Raw genomic sequence first — 21,285 nt, 5'->3', positions numbered from 1 at the left:
CCTCTCTTCCCCTTCCTCCCCCCTTTTGTAGTACAAATAGCTATTGATGGTTGAGGCAGTTCATTCCTGGCACCATGGGATGCCCTGTGGTGACAAATCACACCTTGTGCTTATGATAATCCCAGGCAGCCCCTGCCTATCTCTGGAAGGCAAAGCTCTGACATTAGTTAAATACTGCATATCTGCTCTTCCCTTGGTTTGGTTATTTTTGTACAAGGCTTTCCACAGAGCTTGGCAGAGAGCAGAACCTAGTAAGGAGCTGGATATACTGCAAATTCGAAATGGTTGTATTACTGAACTGCTCAGCCCTCCTCCGCTGCCCCAACCCCCTCTCTGATCGACAGTATGCTTCACTTCCCCTTCCTTCAGCTGCAGCACCTCCTATAGGACCAGGTATGGTCCACACAACTTTGTGGGGGTACTTTGAGGAATCTATACGCCAATTTTTATCTTTCCTGCTCCCCATTTCATCATGAAGAACCCACTGCAAGGTTTCAACCTCATTCTGTAACTGAAGTTTTGAAGTGGCCGCAAAACCACACGAGATGGAGTGGGTCGGGGCGAGGTGGGGGAATTTCATTTTGGCCTGTTTTTGTGTTCAGTGAGCTTTAGAGTAGTAGAATATACAGGGGTGCACATCTGGGAGATACTGTCAGGATGCCTACCCCCGGGGACCCAGACCAGGTCCAGCAACCCTGGAAGCAAGCATCAAGTTATTTAGAGCAAGCCCAAAAACCCCTGCTAAGGGCTGTTTGGGTGTGGTCCTGGCGCCTATGGCACCAGGCTCATATGGAGAGTCAGTCCTGGCGCCATAGGCGCCAGGCTCATAGAGTAGAAGTTACCTGATGCAGACCATGCTGCAAGAGCTCCAAGCCAAATGAGGCTTGGAAGGGACTATTTTACCTAGGGACTATTTTTTTACTCGGGTGGGGCTGGGGAGGAATACTTACCTGGGACTACTTTGGAGGCTATTTAAACCACGCCCGAAGAGCAGCACACGCTTCGCGTTATTCTGGATCCAGCAGCGTAACGCTCACCGTGTCTGCAAGCCTGCATCCAGTCTTCTGCCACGCCCGCCTCGAGTCTGCAGCTCCTAGAAAAAGGGGTAACAGAAGGAGAAAAGGTTAGAACAAGAGCAATACCTTTGATCCTTACCTGAATTCCGGATCCACCGCGCCTTCGAGCTGGAAGAAAGAAGTATTTTACGCGCGCCGCCTCGCCTGCTGCAATGCTGCGCTGAACTCACCGGCCTTCGCAGCATCCTCACGATCCACCGCATCCTTCTGCACGTTCCCGCCACACTCCGGCACCTAAGGGGAACACAAGAACAGCAAAGGTGAGCCAAGGGAATAAACAGAGGCAATAGTAACTACTCCCAAAGACTTACCTGATTTACCACCGGGGGTACTATTCCTCTTCACGGGTCGGCGCAGTCTCCATTGCATCCTCATCGTACCCTGGTCCCTAAGGGGAACAAAAGGACAACAAGGTGAGACAAAGGGACAAACAAGGGGAATCCTTCTCACCACAATAGACTTACCTAATTTTACCGCCGGAGGCATTATTCCCCGAACTTCATATTTTCTCTCCGCACCTGAATAAGGGAGAAAGCAACAGGTTACATTCTGGCCTTATTTTATTGAACTGTGTTGGATAAGACAAATCCTTACCTGAACTTCGTCAGCTACCACGAGGAACTCTTCGCCGGGGTCAAGCCTGAAACTGCAAGGAATCGGACAAGAGTGAAAGTCAGACATTTGAACTCTTACGAACTACAATGTTCTGAAACTCACCAATTCCTTCTAACCAGTGAAGCAACTGGTTATCTACGCGCCCCTGCGCTCGATGCAGGATGGAGAGCTCACACTTCCAAACCATCAGGTGAGACTTTAAGAAGGGACATTAGAGGCGTCAGTGGGGAGAACAGCAGTGGGAGGTGGGGGTTAATTCCCTTTCTCCATTTACAGAAGAATGCTCCTATGGGCCAAGCAAACCAAGCTGGGTGGGCCAGTCCAGCCTGTCATCTCGGCACTACACGTCGCATTGGTGGAGACCGCAGCTGTCCAGTTCGGTCGACGCCCCTGTGGGAGCCAGGTGAGCGTAACAGATACGACCAGGGATTCTGCCTCTGCCCCATTCACCTGATGAATGCCTAACAAATGCTGTTAGTTGTCCTTGCAGGCAAAAGTGCCAACTGGCACCAAGCACCAGACCTGGGCAAGTTAAAGTAAGCTTTGAGATGGCACTCAGCCTACCAACCTGCCTTCCAAGGAATTTAAAATGGATGCCTGGGGTCTTCACATCTCAATCAGGTGTTTCTCTAAACCAAAAGTTCTTGCCTCTGAGAACTCTTTTGTTATGGTAATGAGTGGAGTCTCCAGACCCTTATCTCCCGATTTTCAGATCTTTGTGGTACACAGCGCACTGTGTATCTATTTCAAGAGAGAGAGAAAGAGGAAGAAACACAGGGTCTGACAGTGGTAATGTGAGGAAGTGAAATGGGATCTGTCTGGAAGAAGCCAGTGGTAGGAGCCTGGGAAGGACAACAGGTTGTTTGCCTTGTGAGGACTCTTTCATAGGTTGCTATGACTTCTAATGCATTGTGATGATATTCATGGCTTTTCCATGTCTCGCAAGGCATAAATTAGTTTTTAAATATTAATTGGCAGAGTTTGCTAATACCCTTCTCACATACCCGTGCCCTAATTTATGTCTCGCAAGGCATAAATTAGCTTTTAAATATTAATTGGCAGAGTTTGCTAATACCCTTCTCACATACCCTTCCCCTATGCGGGATATGTACCCTTCCCCAGGATATGTCTGTTTTTTGTCCAGGCTACAATTTGTCTAGACCTGGAAGAGAACAGGGACGAGAGATATCCAAGAACATTCGCATATCCCATTGATTTGCGCTAGTTGGTTTTGGAAGAGGTGTAGAGATTTTACTGGTCTCTTTACAGTAGCCTATGAACTGGGTTTTAAGAGTTGTCTCTGGTTTAATAGGTTTGGAAGTTTCCCAGTCCCATATTTTAGGATTTAAGGAGTATTAGTCTGCTTACCAGCTACTCTGGGGCAGAAAATCTCCTAATTGAGGTGGGTTTTTTCTGTAAGAGATTTGAGAAGGTAGGGAAGTCCCGCCCCAGGATAACGTCCTTCGGGTAGTCCAGGAATGATGGATGACATAATCTCACAAGATTCGCCCTGCATATTAATGTGTACAGGTTGTTTGGGGTGCACTTCGTTGTCGCCATGCACACAGGTGACTAACTAGGGCCGCATTTTCTATGTCCTTTGTTGTAACAAAATTGGTTCGGAAAGCAGTTTGCTTACTACCCGAGTCAAGGCCCTTACTTGCCTCCCGTTTACCCAAGCCTTTTCATATATAATATCTGTGGATGATTGACGTAAACAGATACTAAAGGTCTCTAGCTCTTCCTTTGGTTCATCCCACTTTTCACCCTTTAGGCAAACTATTTCCATAGGCTTCTCCCTTAGATTCTTTGGACAGGGTCGAGCCATATGTCCTGATTCTCTACAGGAAAAAAAGACAGGAGGTGGTGGTCTGCTTCCTTTTATTTCCCTCCTTTTGCTTTCATCTTTGGCTTTGGGATCAATTATGTTGATGTCTACTTTTTCTCGCAGCATCCCTTCCTTACCTCTATATGAGCCTCCTTGTTTCTCTTTTCCCTGAAGTTGAGGTCGGTGGATTGGCCTATGATCCTTCCGTTCCTCCCAACGATCGGCAGAGTGGAAATGTTTAGCTGCGTCTGAGTGGTTTTGTGCAATCTCAATGGCCGTCGCCAGGGTAGGTTGATTTAAATGTAGAACGGCTTTTTGCAGAAAAGGGGGTAAGGAATTAGTGAACTGTTCCAGAGTGATCCTTCTGTTAGCTCTTCTAAGGTTTTACCATTGATTCATAGAGCCACAGTGTTTTTAACACGTTCACCCATTTCTAAGGGGGTTTCTCCTGGGTTTAATTTAATAGTTCTCAATTTCTGCTGATAAAAATTGCAGGTTTGCCCCACTCTTTTTAACAGCCCCTCTTTGATGCATAGAAAGGTGGCCCCTTATGCAAGATTCAGTAGTTGATAGGAGGTTTGTAGTTCGCCTTTCAACAGACGGCCCAAATAACATCTTTTGAGATTCTCTTCCCATTCTAGTTGCACAGCTAGACGTTTGAAGTTTAGAAATACATTTCCTAAATGTTCACCCTCAAAATATGATTGAAGTACCCCCTGTGGTAGTAAGGGTCTTGCTTGCAACTCAATTAGTTTAACCAAATTATCTCGAAGTCTAACCTCGGCTTGCATCTGTTGGGCTGATAAATGGGCAATGACCTTGGCTAGATCGGCCATTTCTTCCAGAGGTTTAAGGGTCCCTTCCGTGGATGGTTCTCAATTCCTTCAGATAAAGTCTCAAAATGTTCAGATTCTTCTGAGTCTGACTCTGCCGAAGGAATGGACTTCGGTAGGTTAATCTCCAACCCTGATGGTCCCGCAACAGTAGGCAATTGGGTACCAAAAAAAACGGTTCAAAGGGTGGGGTTCAGAGCGCTAGGTCTAACAAAAGAAAAAACAGGTCAAACTTTCAATATTATTCGATCCCACTGTTGTATATTATAATGTGAGAGAGGAATGGTGTCTAGTAATGCTTGAGTTTTAAAGAACAGATCCTGCTGACCAGTCAGGATACATAGTTGTGAGAACAAGACCTTTTTTAGTGTGGATAAGCAGTTAGAGTCGAGGAGTTCAACGATTTTGTTTTCCCCTTCTGGTGGGACCACAATTATCAGCATGGGTTTCAATTTTTATCAGTTGAATCACATCCCACGCCTGACACCATATCATGGTGGCAACAGTAAAGACAGACACAAGTGATCACAGTTCAAGGGTGTTTATTAAACTGTATAATGGGTGAGAAAAACACCTAATATAAACCTAAATCTAAGATGGGAGCAAGCTACGACCATTAAATAATAATAAGACAGTCCTTGTGGCGTCTTGTCAAATAAAAGGGCCTATACTAAAAGCAAATATTGCCAATCTTTACCGCTAACTTACAAAATAGTGTAGGATAATGTTCACCTGAAAAGAAAGAAGTGTTCACAAAATGATAAGTCGATGGTACAGCCAATGTCTCCCTTCCCCACATTTTTAGCACAGCACAAGGCGGGACACCTGAGCACAGCACACTCCTGGGCCTTGCCAGCACAAGCTCACAGTTTGTTTCCAAAATATCAGAGCCTTCTGTGGCCAAGTCTCTTCCACACAAAGTCTCTTGCCTCAAAGGACCTGATGTATCATAACCAACGAAAACACAAGTTACTTCAATAAATCTTCACAGGGCGATTACACTTTGCCTAAGGATCCCCCTCTGCTGGGCTCTGATCCTTCGTGTTATGTAGGCCTCCCTCCGCTGGGTTCACTACAGCCTTTTATTCAAAACGTAACATTCAAGAGTCTCAGTGTCTTTTCAAACAATCATTCACCATGGACATCCCTCGATCAGATTCACTCTTGTCAACACAATGGTCATAGGTGTATTATGCTTCAGCCTAATTCGCAGGCATCCCTCAGCCGGGTTCACGTTTGCCAAATACACAGTTCACTTTGTTTTCTCACAATGCAGGATTCCTTCTCATTAGCTTTCCCCTTGACATCCCTCCGTTGGGTTCACATAGCCATTCTAACACAGTTCATGATTTTCTAATACAGTTCATGATTTGCTCATCTCACCAGAAAGTGGGGTTTCCTTCTCATAGCTTTGTCTTGGCATCCCTGTGTCAGGTTCACACGCCAGTTAATTTAGACTCCTTAGATTCTTCCTTTTACCAAAGTCTGATCACAACCCCCAGTCAGGCTTTTCTTTAAGCCCCCACCCATGCTTCCCTTTCCTTGTTGTCAATGCGTCATAGACTTTCGATTGTACAAGGGGTTTGACTCGACCCTTGTATGACCGTCTGACTCCCCTCGCCGACTTCTCATAGGGCAACCTGGTACTTGTAGTTTCAACAAAGGGGACCAGCCAGAGTCCCTCGAATGAGCGCTCGCGGGGCACCTGACCACTCTGCAGCTTGCCCTTTAGTGGTCTTTCTTCCCAGCTTAGACACACACAAGCTCTTTGTGCACAAGTTCATACAATGTTCGCAACCTTGGGCTCAACACAGTCCGGTTTGCTATCAACTATCTCATACTCACCGGCTGTGCTGAACCCGCTGGCTTGTCTTGCCTCTGGAGTCAACGACGGTACCATGGTAGCAAGTGTGCCTCCCCATCTGGGTTATCAATGCGGGAGGTGCCCGTGCACTGTTGACATCCATCACACCACACGCGAGCTGTAAATCCCGGTCTTATGATACTTCTTTAGGAGGTTTCACTGGGTTGAGTTGAAAAGGGCAAGGGCAATTCTCTCCTCGTCTTCTCAGGTCTTGCCGCCTTTCTCCTCTGTTTGAACTGCCGGTCTGGAATAGCTGCTTCCTCGTGCGTTTGGCCTTGTTCGTAGTGTGCTCTCGTGCGCCGCCTTTTATCCCTGTGGGGAAGAGAAAGGGCTGTCAGTGTGCGTAGTTATTGTCTGTCAATTGCCTGACTCTGCCTGACCCTTGGATTGGGACATGTCAAGTAAACGGCTCTGGTGTCAGTCCATTGTCTTTTATGGTGTAAGAAAGTGTTTGTGTTGAAAGGTGGGGGGTAGAGCTTTCAAATATCCTACGGGGTAGGATGGGGCAAAGGTGTCATAAGGAAGGGGATACCGTGTCTCAACCTTAAGTGTCCCGACTCCACTCCCCGAAGACCCCTCATCCAGGTGATCCTCCCCCATTAGTCCACCCCCAGGAACTGGATCCTATAGCGATGGCCGTGTCCTGGCCACCTGGATGACAGATCTCTGGGGACTAGCGAGTGAGACACCTTCAGGTTTCTCACAGGGACTCAACTGTATTCTATGGGGTGCAGCACCGAAAAAAGAGATTGTTGGAGAGAGGTTTTTTCCGCACCATGGGGTATGTCTGGAATTTACTTATGGAATGGTGTGCCTGACCATTTTGGAGCCACACCCAATGACACACAGACAGCAAATCTACTTACTTCCCTAGTGCCTCAACAACATTTGGGAGGGTTAGTATATCAGAAATCCGAATTTTCCAAGTCTGTAAAAGCTCCCTGAAAAGCGAGCAAAGCGACTTTTTTTATTTTTGGTTTCCTCATTTATGCCATGGATACTACAAGGATAGATATATATTTGACAAAACCATAGGCTTGTGCTTTTGGGAAGACTTTGAGCCTTTTAATATAGTAATTCCCTGTACTTGAGGGACTCAGGGTTTCCACCGCTAGGAGTGGGTGAAACTGACAAAATTCGCTTTGGAGAGATTGGCGATTCTGAGCAAAAGGTGCCTGTTTCACCAGTTTGGCCCATGGAGCGAAAATGGCAATTTCCCAAATGTCCACCTATTAGTGGCCTGAAAAATGCTTCAGCCCCCACAACTGCCCAAAAGTTGAGATAAAAAAGGAAACATTTTGTGAAAAATGCTAAATTCACCTAAAGGAGGTGAATCGGGATAAATCTGTACCAGTGGCAAAGCAAAATTGGAGGTGCATTTCACCAATTTCCCTTTGCAGGTGGTAATTTCACCCACCCATTCCCACTGCATCCATTCCAATTGTAGAGCAAGCAATATCAATGATGCTTATCTGCATCGTTCCTATGTCTTATGACACACCAAACACTATAGGCAGTACTTCTAGATGTTCTGGTAAATCCACAGCCAAAAGAAACTACTAAGGACATGTTACTGAGTCTTATACTCTGCTGTGGCCTGGTAAAGATGGGAATGGCCCAACCCATCCCTGCTTTCTCGAAAGGTGGGGTAACTAACAACTGATATCTAGTCTGCCCATATCCTTTCACATTGTTCATCACTCTGTGCAAGAGTCTGCTACATTCTATCATTCTATAAAATAGGTCCCTGTTACTAGTCTACCTTCCTCTGCCGACATGGTTGCTTCAAATTCAGCTCACAGAGAGGGATCATCCCCTTGGGCTAAAGCAAACTCAGTCGCTAAGAGAGGCCCTTCTGTCTCCCCAGGGTGCTGTACTGCGTTCCCCACTGCTTCTGACAGTAGTGGCTCCAGGCTATGGGGGAGATTCTCTTCACTGGCTCTAGGGAATCTCTGTGCTAAATATGAGGACCCAAACCCAGCTTCACCCAAATCTATCTCCACTATGTATGAACTTGTTTGGTCTACATGGAATGGTAGATCTCACAAATCACCTAGTTTATGGGATCCCCCTCCTGAACTACTGACAAAGCAGAACCATAACTGACTAAACATACATTTAGCACATCCGATAGTCATGTCGCTTACACCAGTCTCAACATCTACGTGATATTTTGCTTCCAGCCCGGACTTGGAAGCAACTCTGCCATATGTTCCCTTAGGCAGCTTTATTATTAGGCCTGTGAAGCCTAGGACCCATACCTTTGATGGAATGTCAATATCATCAATACAGAGCCATCCCTGCAGAGTTGGGTGTGGCCTCTATGGGTACGAGTGTCATCCAAGAGGTGTTCAGCAGCCATACAGTAAAGCCTGAAGGTCTTGGATAGGCTTTCAGTACAGCATTTGTGTATCACACTTTTGACACTATCTGTCATATAGCTAAGAGGGCACCACAAAGTGGTCAAACACATTTCTGGTAAATAATAGGTTTAATTTAACATAAAGGCTTCCCTCGCTAGGTAAAACCGAAATAAAACAAATGGCTCAGATAGTCTCTCCCCAAATATCCAACAATTTGTGGACTTCTTTTTAATGTTTTCACCTCTCTGGGTAATACAATGTTCAGACAAGTGATCTCCCAACTATCTGTTGCAGGTTTCAAGGGTTTCCCCGAACACCTCTTTATCTCTGCTCTCCACTGTGAGTTTCTAGGGGTTTCAACTTCCTTATCTTTCCATAGGCCTCTGTATCTGAATTATATGGGTTTCCTGCAACCTTCTTCTTAATGTCACCAGGTTAGTATGTCCCACTCTTGCAGGCTTCGCTGGGCCACCCCAAGGAGTGAGAACTAGAGCTGTGATTTTTACTCTAGGGGAACCTCCAACAGCTCCAAGTAGCTCTGTCTCTCCATCATGCGTTTTAGTTTAGTTTAGTTTAGTTTAGTTTAGTTTCATATTTATAAGGTGCCAGCGACCCATGGGCAAATAGGTGAACACGATAAGACATAGGCATCCAAGGGTAAAAACCAAATCACAAAGCAGAAACAGCTGAATTAGAAAAAGGATGCAGAGGGTCAAGAGAGCATGTTCAGGTGGTATATGAGCAAATAACTAAGTAAAAAAGAAGGTCTTCAATGCTTTCTTAAAACGTGGCAGGGAGCGTATTTCTCTTAAATTAGAAGGAAGACTATCCAGAAAGAGGGTGCAATGATATCAAAAGCCAGGCAACTGGTAGGTCTGGCACGCGGTATAACCGTTATCATGGTTACTTTGAACAGATGGTTCTGTGGTGTTAGACAGAGCCATGGAGAAGGGTCAAGTCTCCTTTCTAGAAGCTGAGTTCTCCGAACCTGCTGATCTTTACCGCCAAGTGTCTTGGCCCTCTTCTTTTGATCAGCTCATAAACTGCACACAGAATGCTTGTTCCTCCTCCCACCCTTAACAACTGCCTTGGGCTAACCAGGCCCTCCCAAACCTTCCTATTCTTTCTAAAAAATATCCTTTCCAGATCCTTCTGGTGTTCGTCCACCTTGTCCTTCCTTACTCTCTGCAACCTCCTCCTTACTCTTTCCAACTTCCTTCCTTCCTTTATTTATTTATTTATTTATTTAATTATTACATTTCTTATACGCCCAGGCCCTGAGGTATCACAGCGTAGTTACAGAGAGTTGGTTAATACAAAAATGATTACAAATAAACAGTAGGGAAAAGGGCAATAGGTAATAAGACAGAGGGTACAGACATAGTTCCATAGGGGGTACAAAGTCATGTAAGGGTACAAAATGAGAAGGTAAGCCTAGTTTAAGTCTAGTTGCCTGGGAATAATCATTCTTTTAGTTTGTTATTTCTGCTGCCTGATGTCCCCAACCTCCTCCTCCCTCTTCTCTCAATATTCTCCCTTAACCTTCATAATTCCTCCAACCACTTCCTAGTGTTGCCCATCGACCTCCTTTTACAGATTTCCGCCGCTTAATATTCTCAGCCTCCTGATATTCTCCACTGACGACCTTGTTTTCTCTGCCTCCTGCCTCTCTCCCTGTTATCTCCAGCCTCCTCTTCAAACTCTTCTTGTCAACTTTTAAAAAATTCTCCAACTCACTCAAACCACCTCCATATGATCTCCCCCTGATGTTCTCAAAACTCCTCCTTAGTGTCTACCCCAGCCTCCTCCTCAATACTGCACAAACCTCCTCCCTATTATTAGCAGCGTCCTCCTTACACTCTTCATCCACATCCTCTTTTCTATTACAAGCTCCTACTTACTCTGTCCAACCACATCCTCCTTATCCTCCTCTGCCCTCTAAGCTCCTCCTTTCCTCAAATATCTTTTGTCTCTACAACTTACTCTACCACTTTCTGTGTTTGCCCATCTGCTCCTAACTCCTCTATCATGCTCTTTTTTGCAGGCACTCACACTTCCAGACTAATCTTTTGGGATTTTTAGCCACATACTCCATCCACCTGGACTGGGCTTTTTGCAATGATCGCCAGCTGTGTCCTGGAGTTGGTGAGGGGCTGGGATTGGCTGCCGCCAATAGGATCCCCCAAGCCTGATGTAGCCTTTAGGGGTCTTACCAAGCCTTTATTTTGCCTTCCCCCCATCATGGAATTCACTCCTCCACTGTTTTTGCTGATAACAACCTGAAGGTATACAGTTGCGCTGACGTTGTAAAAGTGTTTATGGCTTACACATGTGTTTGAAGAAAGCATACGTAATATTAAAGTGCAACTTTGGTTTACTTGAAGTGGAACCTCCCAGTGGACCATGAATTGGCAACATTGCTTCACTTGTGAGTGGAAATGCTGCCACTAACCAATGCAATGGCAATTTTGTATCACTAACAGCAATGTGAGTCTCAGGCTAAGTTATGTACATGTCAGACCTTGGGTCCGGTTTGTGGGAGCTTCAGGCTCATTTTTAACATGGGATGGGGTCCGTACATCTTTTCTCCAATGCTATAATTTCCCACAGAAGGGAGGTCTTGCTTGTCCCAATGAACATTATTGGTGGGGATGAGTAGATTAAGGTTGTCCTTGTGATTGTCCCCTACCGTGAGACTGGGCTCCCCTGCCATGTGACAGGGCTAAGGGTGGGTGATCGGGCACTCCTTTGAGTTCCCCCACTAGAATTCCCAATAACCAGACAGGGGACTTCATGCCACCTCCTGGTTGTCTGCCTATATATGCGTTTCTTTATCTCAGTTTGCATATTGATTCTAACATTTAAATATATATCTGTTTCTCTGGCTGCCTCTCTATTAGCTATATTTATGTACCCGTGTCTGTCTCTAAATCGGTGTTTGTTTGTCTCTGGATATCTCTGTCTTTCCAACAATCTAAACACTTATTCCTATACATAGTCCCTTCTTCAGTGTCCAGGGTCATTTTGCTCCTCAGAGGATGGTAGGGAAGGAATTACTTCATTGTAGATACCTGGGGTTACCATTCTAGCCTCTCTACTTTCTTTACCCTGTCTGTCCTTTGGAGAGACATCCCCCCTGATAACCCCTTTGGTTGGAAATTATCACTGAAGGACACCTGTGATCTGCAAACTAATGCTTGCTTAAGACTTGTCCTAATGCCTAGAGCCTGTAGCATTGACTGCCTGCCCTCTCTTTCAAGGGCTCATCAAGCTTGCCTCAGAGGGCGGCTTGTTGCCTTTACTAGAGAACCAGTGTGAAGTCTCGAACTGACCAAGTGCCCCCTGTAGCTGGGTTGGGTTTGTGCAATTTATAGTGAGGCATGGTTCTCCCAAGTACCATAAGCTTAATTCCCTTCCACGAAGAATGCCCAAGTGAACATCAGAAGGGTCTCATTTACAGGCACCAATCTGCTGCGGAACCGAGAGATTTTCAATACCGGGCCCAGCCCCAGCTGTCTCTTATTTTCTGATGGAGCATTCGTCATAGTGGGATAGGTCATGTGCCTGAGTGATGAGCTGTTAACATTGCAGTTTGATGGTTCTAGCCCGCCATAGGCCACCCTAAGCACCCCCTTCCTTTCACCGTCCTCTACAACTGTTTTAATTCCTGTTTCCTTTCTTTGTTTCCCTCCCCTGCTCCTTGATGTCTTCATCACCCCACCATTTCCACTCAGATGTGGCGGTACTGTGCTTCATCACCCGAGACCCTGGAGGTTCTCCTCAACTGCTATGACCGAATACCCACCTGTGACACCTGGATGGAGACTGTATCCTCAGAGATCTGGCAGGTATGACTTCATAAACAATGGCCACACACCTCTGAGGAGTTGTGCATGCTGCAGGAGAGGGGCATTTTTTGGAGGGCAAGGCAATTTCTACACACATAAAATGAATAGCCCCATAAAGCACAAGGTATAAGTGTTCACAAATGTGAGAATTGAAACTTGTGCACTAAAGCTTAACATTTTCACAGGGAAAATTAGCATTTCTAGGCGTGACACTGTATTTATGTCATTTGAACTATAGTTTAGAGTGAGACTGTGCCCCAACATGCGGGGACTACGACGCAGTTGTTCAGTCTGAGGTGCCTTCATGAGTTAAATTTGCTGTGAGCGCTATACAAGAAAACTCAATTACTTTCATAGTGATTAAACAATGGTCGCTCACTGTCAAAGGATCTCTGAAATGGTTGTACATGTTATTAACGAGGTCACTTTCATCGTTTCCACATTAATCGTGCATTTTTCCCCGTTATCATTTTGAATGATTTAAAAAAAACGTGTTTTTTAATTAAATGGGGCTGTTCCCACCAACCCCTCATCCAACCCATCCCCTACTACCTCACCTGGACACCCGCCACCCCCAGTCCTCTACTCTCAAACACACACTATATATATTAAAAAAGAATTAGACCAAAATGAACACAGCGGAAAATGTATAATTCATGTGCAAACGACCAAAGTGACCTTGTTAAAAACATAATACATGCTCTGAAACCGGTGTTTTGCTGGACTCTCCTGACCCACCCAAATTTTAGCATACACAAGATTGAGTGCAAAACAAAAGTAAAATGTCTTCGTCTTAATAAAATACTATAATGCATTCTTTTTTCTCATTTTCTTAAGACGGTAATTCTAGCCCCCTTTTACACTTCAACAGAATTCTCAAATGTTCCTGAATGTCATCAAAGAACTCTTTATTCTCCTTTATGCAACTTCACCTATATGTGCTGCGGCAGGTTCACATTGAAGAGGCAAGAGCATGGGTTTGGGAGAGCCTGGGGGCCATAGACTGCCACCTGCTCCATGATGCTCGCTCTGCAGGTAGCAGACGGGGCAACCTCAAGGCCTCCATCCCACCCCTAGTTTTGTCCGTTATGGTGTTCATGATTTTCTGAGATACCTACTAGAGTCCACAAGATGTGAGATGCATACATAGAGGGAGATGTATTGTGTACTAAAGAGCCCTGTTCATGAACCCATAGTCAAACAGCTCTGTGAGCTGCAGGGTAATATTTTTGGAGCTCAGCTTGAGAGACAACCAAACGTGGAAATCATAAGGCGGAAGCATACCAGCCTTCAGGGACGTCATTTGGGGATGCAGCTGCCACCCCTGGCCTTGGCTTAGCAACCCCTGGCCTTGGCTTTGCGACCCCTGGCATGGAGATTTCAACAGGGGGGTCGCAAAAGCCCTCTGTGACAAAACAACAAACTATTTAAAAAGTAAGTTTCATGCCTGACTAGATGTGGCAAGTGCAGCCAGCGCCAGCACCTCTGTGCAGCCTCGAGTGTTCTCCAGGGTTGCTTAGCAACCGTGAGCTCGTCCTGATCCGGTGAGAGCAGCAGGGTTCACCGAGCATGGCCTTGGAAAAGAGCAGCCCTGGGGCACGGGTTTAGAGGACACACCAGGAGCTCACTGTCGGCACCAATAACCCCTGTCGGCACCAAGCTAGCCACCCTCTGAGGCTCACTTCTGCTTGCAGCACTTTCCCTGGGTGCCATCCCATGTTTTCTTTATCCCCACAAAAGAGGTCCAGGAGCCCGCTGTTGCCTTCCACCACTTCAAAGAACTCATTGTGAACCACTGGGAAAAGGTGGAGAAGGTGCTGCCATGTCGAAGGAGTTCATCAGGACAGTGCGCCTTAGTGCTGAGGACATAACACAATAGGCTGGAGTTTCCCATACAATCGCATATTCATAACAATACTTTATTTTAAAAGGTTAAATGAGAACTAGTCCCATAGCATATTTTCTTTCGGGGAAGGAAGGGCAGTGTTTGGAGTTAGGATTCATGTTGAAGGATTTTGGGCTGGTGCTGACAATATATGTTTTTGGTAAAAGGCCGCCTTTCATTTTAAATATATGTTTGGTATTGCTGAGCGCTGGGAGGATGCAGCTCACGTCCTTGAATGGTGGGTGCAGGAGGATAGCATCTGCCTAGTCTAACGCTTTCCACATAGTCCCACTGTGTGACAACTACCAAAGGCCGGCTCGACTGCAGTGCAAGGGAAACGGGAAATGCACTTACAGTGACTTGATGCATTATTGCAGCACAAAAAAGAACCGTTGGGCACATTAATACCTCATTAATGAAACCGCCCACACATTAGAAAATACAGGTACATTTGGTTGTTCTATTATGGGAAGTTAATGGTATAGCGAGAGTGCACCCATAGTTCTTGTCTTTTGGTGTGGTGTCTGTGTCTGCTGATATCTCCACAACAGGCGCAGTAACATCTTCAGCTAATGTATTGTGACATGCGTGGGTACAAGCATATCTCTGCAGAAGGTGCTTTACCACCCTGAGCTATCTTGCACAGATCTTTACCTACATTGACATATTTGGTTTGATTGTGTTATTTTTATTTGAATATATTTATTTTAATTGAATTTGTTGACCTTCTATTAATCATGCTTGATAAAGCTTTTGAAATGATTTGTCTGTGCCTCGTGCTCAGTATGCAAACTCAACAACCCCTGTAAGCAACAACATTTTTGCAGAGGGCACACCTCTATTACACTTTTTTCATTTTCTTGTTATTCTTTAAATGCAATATTTTATTGATGTTTTTAATCGTAACAAACTCTGCCATCTGCCGGTATTGCACTGCAATATTTTCGGCAGAAGTATGTAGGTCCCACCCCTTCCCGTCTCCCCCTCACGAGTGTTCTAGCCAACATTCAAGTCAATCAAACCTCTGAGCAACACATATAGTGTAATATACAGGGCTATCTGACCAGGGTAAGACAACTAAATTAAGGGCCCGTAATCTCAACGGGCAGGATAGGGCATTAAAATCCTTTTGCATATAGTTTTAAAAAGGCGTTCACATAGTCATGAAGGACATCAGGGAGTCTTTCATAATGGCAGACAATGTCCCCATAGCCACAACATTCCAAGCTTTGTCGTTGAGGGTTCTGTCTGTCTCCAGAAATGGAGAATAGATAGTGGGTCACCAGTTGAAGTTCTTAAAAAAAAAAAAAATGTTTATTCGTGTTTTCAGTGTGCACAGGGATCAAAATACAGTACATACGATTACTGGAACATTGTACAATGATGAATATAGTGTATCTAACTGCTTTCCGACCATCTGTCCCACCCCTTATCCATTTCCCACCTCTCCAGGAGGTTTTAAGTATGCAGAGGAGTGCAAATCATTTAGTGACTGGCCCCAATCCATGGTCACCCCTTCCTCCAGCTCAATGTCCCTAGATCTCTGTAAAATATAAAATTCTGCCATCCCTCTTCTGCAGATATCCCCCATCCTGTGGGTCACTGATGGGCCCTGAGGCCTCTTCCAGGCTACAGCAAACCGACTTTTCGCTAGTATCAGCATAAACCGAGCCTTACTGTTTCTTGTTTTTGCACTGTTTTCCCCCTGGGAGAATGCCTCACAAATACACCTTTGGGTTACATTCAAAACTGGAACCCAGCAAACCGTTAACCTTTGACATCACTGCCTGCCAATATCGTGGAATCTGACAGCCCACACCCCTCTCACACTTACTCCTAACCACCAGCTCCCCTATAGGGAATTCATTCCGTTTCACCTGGTGAATTCGAGAAACCTTAGCCCTTCCGTCGTCATGCATAAGCAGCACCTGCATTAGCGAGCTTGTGCTTGGCTCCTCTGGGATCTCCTTCCACATGGCAGCGAGTCGTCTGGTCACCGTTCCATATGTCAGGAAGTGCCCCTTGGGAACGCCATATCGGGTACTCCATTTCTCAAATGGCATCAGATTCCCATTTTCAAATAAGTCTCCCACCGACTGACACCCCCTCTCCCTTAGATCAGAAAGCCCCACCCTCCCCAGTGCCGACTGAAGGCTCAGGTCCACACTCCATGGCAAATCCGCCCTGTAGAGCTCAGTCACACACAGCTTCCTCCAGATCACCCTCACCACCTGAAATACATTGGTAGCTCCCTTCGCTCCCACCGTGCCCCACAGCAAATCCCTGGTGATGAGCTGGAAGGGACCCAACCAGTCCCATCAACAGTTTCCCATATGCGTCCGACCACCCATTACCACCTGCAATTGCCCCTGCCGGAATTCCAATGTGCCCTCATCAATGCCCGCTCCCTCCCAGCCAATGCTATGGAAATCTGTGACCTGTTCACCGCACACAATTTGGACCTCTTAGCCATCTCTGAAACCTGGCTACATGAAGCCTCTGGTCCCGCTTCATCCTTAGTCCTACTACAAGGCTACAACATCTACCGTCAGGAACGCCTACACAGCAAAGGAAGTGGAGTTGCCCTCATTGCCAAGGAATCCCTTCTCCTATGACAGGTCACCAACTCCTTCAAAGGTAACAACAATGTTTTGTCCAAAAAATCGAATGAAACTCCAAATAATCCAAGACAATGCACTTAGAGCTGCTCTCAACATTCCCAAAAGAGAACACATATCTGCCGCCAGACGCGAAGCCCGTTGGCTCCCCATCAAAGAACGCGTCCTATTTGAAACTCTCGCCATCACTTACAAGTGCATCACTCACACAGCCCCCCCTACCTTTCCTTGAAAGTAGTAAGAACGGGCAATTCCAAACCCACAAGAACACCATATTTCCACAGACTCCTAATCTCCAGAGTCAGACGAGCATCCTGCATTCCGCAAAGCACTCAAAACCTGGTTGTTTAACTAATCTCTTCTTGTACCCCAGCTCTGTGCTTCACGCTGCGCACTCATGTTCCCTGTAACCAACTGAATTGTGTACACCTCATATGCTATGCCATGCACCACTGTAACTACTTCTTGTACCACTGTAACCGATTCACCTACCGTTGTTATATCTTGAAACTCTCTGTATGTACCACTGTAACTAAGGAGCCTATTTACCTCTGTAACAGCGACATGAAACCTGCGGGCTGTTTGTGCTCTATACAAATAAAAAGAAAACATTAAAAAAAAAGTACTGCTTGTAGTCTGGTAGATTGAGCCCCCCCCTCCTGGGGCCGGCTCCACAAGGTTGCCACTGAGACCCTCCTCCTCCCTGCACCCCATAGCAATTCCCCTATCTTCTCATGTAGCATCTTAAAAAATACCTTCTTAATGTCATATAGGATATTAGTGAAGTAATAAATTAACCTCAGGAGTATGACCATTTTACAAAGTGCTCCCCATCAATGAGATCGTACATTTTTCCGGAATTTGATAAATTCCCCTATCCATGACAATGCCCTGAATGTTTTGTACACAAATACGCCTCCTCCATATCATGGAAAATCTGCATTCCCAGATACCGCAACAATTCCCCTTCCCATCTTATCCCCAATCCGGGAGGGCAGCTAGTTTGTGGTGGCGAAGACCCCCCCAACGAGAACAGCAGGGACTTTTCTATATTGATGCAGAAGCCCAGCAGTATCTGGAAGTTCCCCAGTGCCTCCAGCAGTACTGGCATATTGTCCCTCGGGTTCCCCACATATAACAATAGGTCATCAGCATATAAAGAGACTATTTGTCTCGCCCTCCCAAGAATATCCCCGCCTCACTCATCTCCTTACGGAGAAATCTTGCCAACGGTTCAGTGCCATGGAAAACATAATTAGTGAGACCGGCACCCTTGTCGTGTCCCCCTACCCAGTGCCCACTGCTGTGACACCGCTATGACACCCCGTCGTTCACCCTCACCATCGGTCTAGTGTATAAAAGCCGTAGCCACCGGCAGATGTTAACCCCAAACCCGAAAGCGTCCAGTACCCAAATTTGCCATTCCCGTTCTAATGAATCAAAGGCCTTCATCATGTCGAAGGCTGCCAATGCCATTTCCCCATTAATCTCTTTCACCAAGTTCATCACATGATGCAGGCAGCATAGGTTAATTGTTTTATTCTGTCGCTCTATGAATCCACACTGGTCCGGATGCACCATGGTCAGGGCCACCCTTGACAGTCTAGTAGCTCAAATCTTTCTGGGAATCTTTGCGTCAACATTTAGTAATGAAATGGGGTGATAGGATGCACAGTCCAGGGGGCCCTTCTGTTCTTTTAATAAAACTGGTAAGATCGCCTGCTGCACCCAGGCGGGGAGAACCCCTGTCTCAAAGGCCTCATCATATACTCTCTTAAACTGAGGAATCAAGAGGACCGCATATGTACAGTAGAACTCCACCGGAAAACCATTGCTTCTGGGGATCTACGCTTCCCCATTGTTTGTATATTGGATTCCTTGACAGGCCTGCCAACCTCTCCCTAATGTCCCCGGACAGGACCAGCAATTGAATCAAGTCCAGCAGTTCGTCTGCCTCTGCCTCTGCTGCCACATACGTCCCCTCACTTGCATACAGATCTTGATAGAAATGCCAGAACGCCTCCTTAATCCCTTCCTGGGTGCTGTTAAGATCTCCCAAATCCTGTCTAATCTGCATGATCATTCCCGGTGGATCAACCACGGAACCTGCCCTGCCCTGCTTATCCCCTTCCCTGTGGAGTCGCACCTCCCACCTGCTCCCATTAAATTTCGATAGCGAAGCCTGCGCCTCCCGGTAAGAGGACAATGCCTTCGCCAATTTTCCCCCTACCCGCCGCCACTCTGCCATTCCCCTCTCCAGATGGTACACCTCCTCTTCTATCTACCGCAACACATCCTGTAATGTCCGCCTCCCCAGTTACCTTGGCTATGCAAACTACCCTGATTGCAGCCTTAAGGGCTTCCCACAGCATCCCCACCATCTCCACTGACCCTTCATTAATCTTGAAGAACTACACTATTGCTTCCCTTCGTGTTTCTTTGAACGCTATATCCTCCAGGGCCTCAATTTGTAGGCGCCATAGCCATACCGGTGGTCTCTGCCGCAGTCCCCGCAATCTTGACACCAAGGGGGAGTGATCCGAAAAGGAGTCTCCCCAAATATTCCGTACTGTCAAACAAGTGTAAATCCTTTGCCCCCACAAAAAGATAGTCCAGGTGGGAGTAAGAACCATGTATGCCCGAAAAGAAAGAATAGCCCCTTCCTTGCCCATGTGACTCTCTCCACAACTCCACCAGATCCACATCCCCCACAACCCTATGCAGTGATGCCGCCTGCTACTTCAGTTGACCAATCCTCCCTGTGCCATTCAGTTCTGAGTCCCGGAGACAATTAAACGCCCCCCATATGAACAACCCTTCCCTGTCTCCCCCCACCAGATCTGGTACTGAGGGGAAATAATCTTTGTCGTCTACGTTGGGCGCATAGGAATTGACATATTGACATAGGACATATTCCCCTCCCATCCAATGCCCACAAGTACCACCGTCCTTCCAACATAATTGTGCAAACACCCTGTCCATCTGGATGGGAACCCCGGACGCCACCCAAATGAAAACCCCTCTAGCGTACGATGAGTAAGACGTCCCCACCACTGCCCCCCCCCTCCGTCTTCTAAGGGCGTCCAAGTCTTTCCACACCATATGTGTTTCCTGTAGCACTGCCAAGTGGACCCCCTGCCGTTTCAGGAAACCCTTCACTTGCTGACATTTGAGCCTCTTGCCTAGCTCTCGGACATTCCAGGTCCTGATTTTCAAGTGACCCCCCACCCATAATGGCCCTGTTTTACTGTTCTCTCCCCATCCCACTGCCGTACTGCACCATCATCGTCATCATAGTCTGCACTGTCAACTCAGTCACAAACCACAGTAAACAAAACACATTTATCCCAACTGCCTGTGCAGCAACCCCCCTCCAAAATAACCATTAGCCCCTGGGATACCGGTCCACCAACCTTTAAAACTGTAGCCTCCCTTCCCCATGTCCCCAACTTCCCCACCCCCTCCCCCTCCAGCCTATACCCCGCTCATAATAAACAACCCCTCCATAACCCTTCCCCCTCTCCCTCCCCACACTCCCAACCCCCTGCCTCCCCCATCCCTCACCCCCCAACTATGTGACGGCAGCCATTACATCCACCCACCCCCTTCTCTGGCAAACAGACAACCGTAGGTTTAAGGGCTTGCAGCCATCAGGTACCCGCCCTGCCCGCTTAAAGAAACCACATCACTCTCCCCTCCACAAATAACTGATTTACAGCCCACAGTACCCTCACGCCGGTGCCTCCTACAAGTGCATTCTCAGCCTGCCCCGAGCGCATTCAGTCCCCAGGGTGTGGAACTCCCTCCACCCACTCCCTTTGTTGTCCTAGTTGTCATGCTGACGACTGTAGCCAGGCCCACACCTCCTGGGGGACATGAAGAACCAAGATTTGCCCTCCACAATAATTTGCAATTTATGATGTAAAACATCATATATTTGATATTCAGTTCCCAAAGGTGCCATCACACTGCATCAAATGTCTTCTGCTGTTGCTGCAGCTCCAGAGTGAAGTTGGAGGCAGGCTTACAGGGGTGCCGGAGTAAACCAGAGCCTAGTAACAGTGGTGACGAGGCAGGACACCAACCCGGGCACAGGCGGTGAGGGGCAGTGAATTTTTCTTCTTTGTTCTCCGAATTCCGAATGCCACAGAGACGGTGGTGTCCTCGCAGCTTGGCCGCAATTTTACACACGTGCTGAGAAGGGTCGCAGCTCAGTTCCAGAGTGCTCGTGCGCCCATCTGAATGCAATTTTTGGATTCCTTGATGAGGGGACTGCTGATGCTGCAGATCTATTACTTTTGAAGTGTTTTACACACTTTCATCATGTCAAGTGTGAGGTGAGGAGCTGGGGGAGG

General features: G+C 46.7%; 1 protein-coding gene across 1 annotated transcript in view; it reads left to right on the top strand.

The window, feature by feature from the left end:
- ASB16 (ankyrin repeat and SOCS box containing 16) overlaps positions 1–21,285 on the top strand; it is a 288,484-nt gene that overhangs the window by 188,115 nt on the left and 79,084 nt on the right. The window contains exon 4 of the mRNA XM_069634314.1: positions 12,314–12,427. Coding sequence (XP_069490415.1) covers positions 12,314–12,427 — 114 coding nt within the window. The remainder of the gene's footprint in view (positions 1–12,313; positions 12,428–21,285) is intronic.

This window comes from Ambystoma mexicanum, chromosome 13 (genome assembly GCF_040938575.1).
Source record: "Ambystoma mexicanum isolate Mex_15411 chromosome 13, UKY_AmexF1_1, whole genome shotgun sequence".
In the NCBI taxonomy this organism is placed as follows: Eukaryota; Metazoa; Chordata; class Amphibia; order Caudata; family Ambystomatidae; genus Ambystoma; species Ambystoma mexicanum.
Note: the sequence above shows the minus strand (reverse complement) of the source record. Positions and strands in the feature narration are given on the sequence as shown.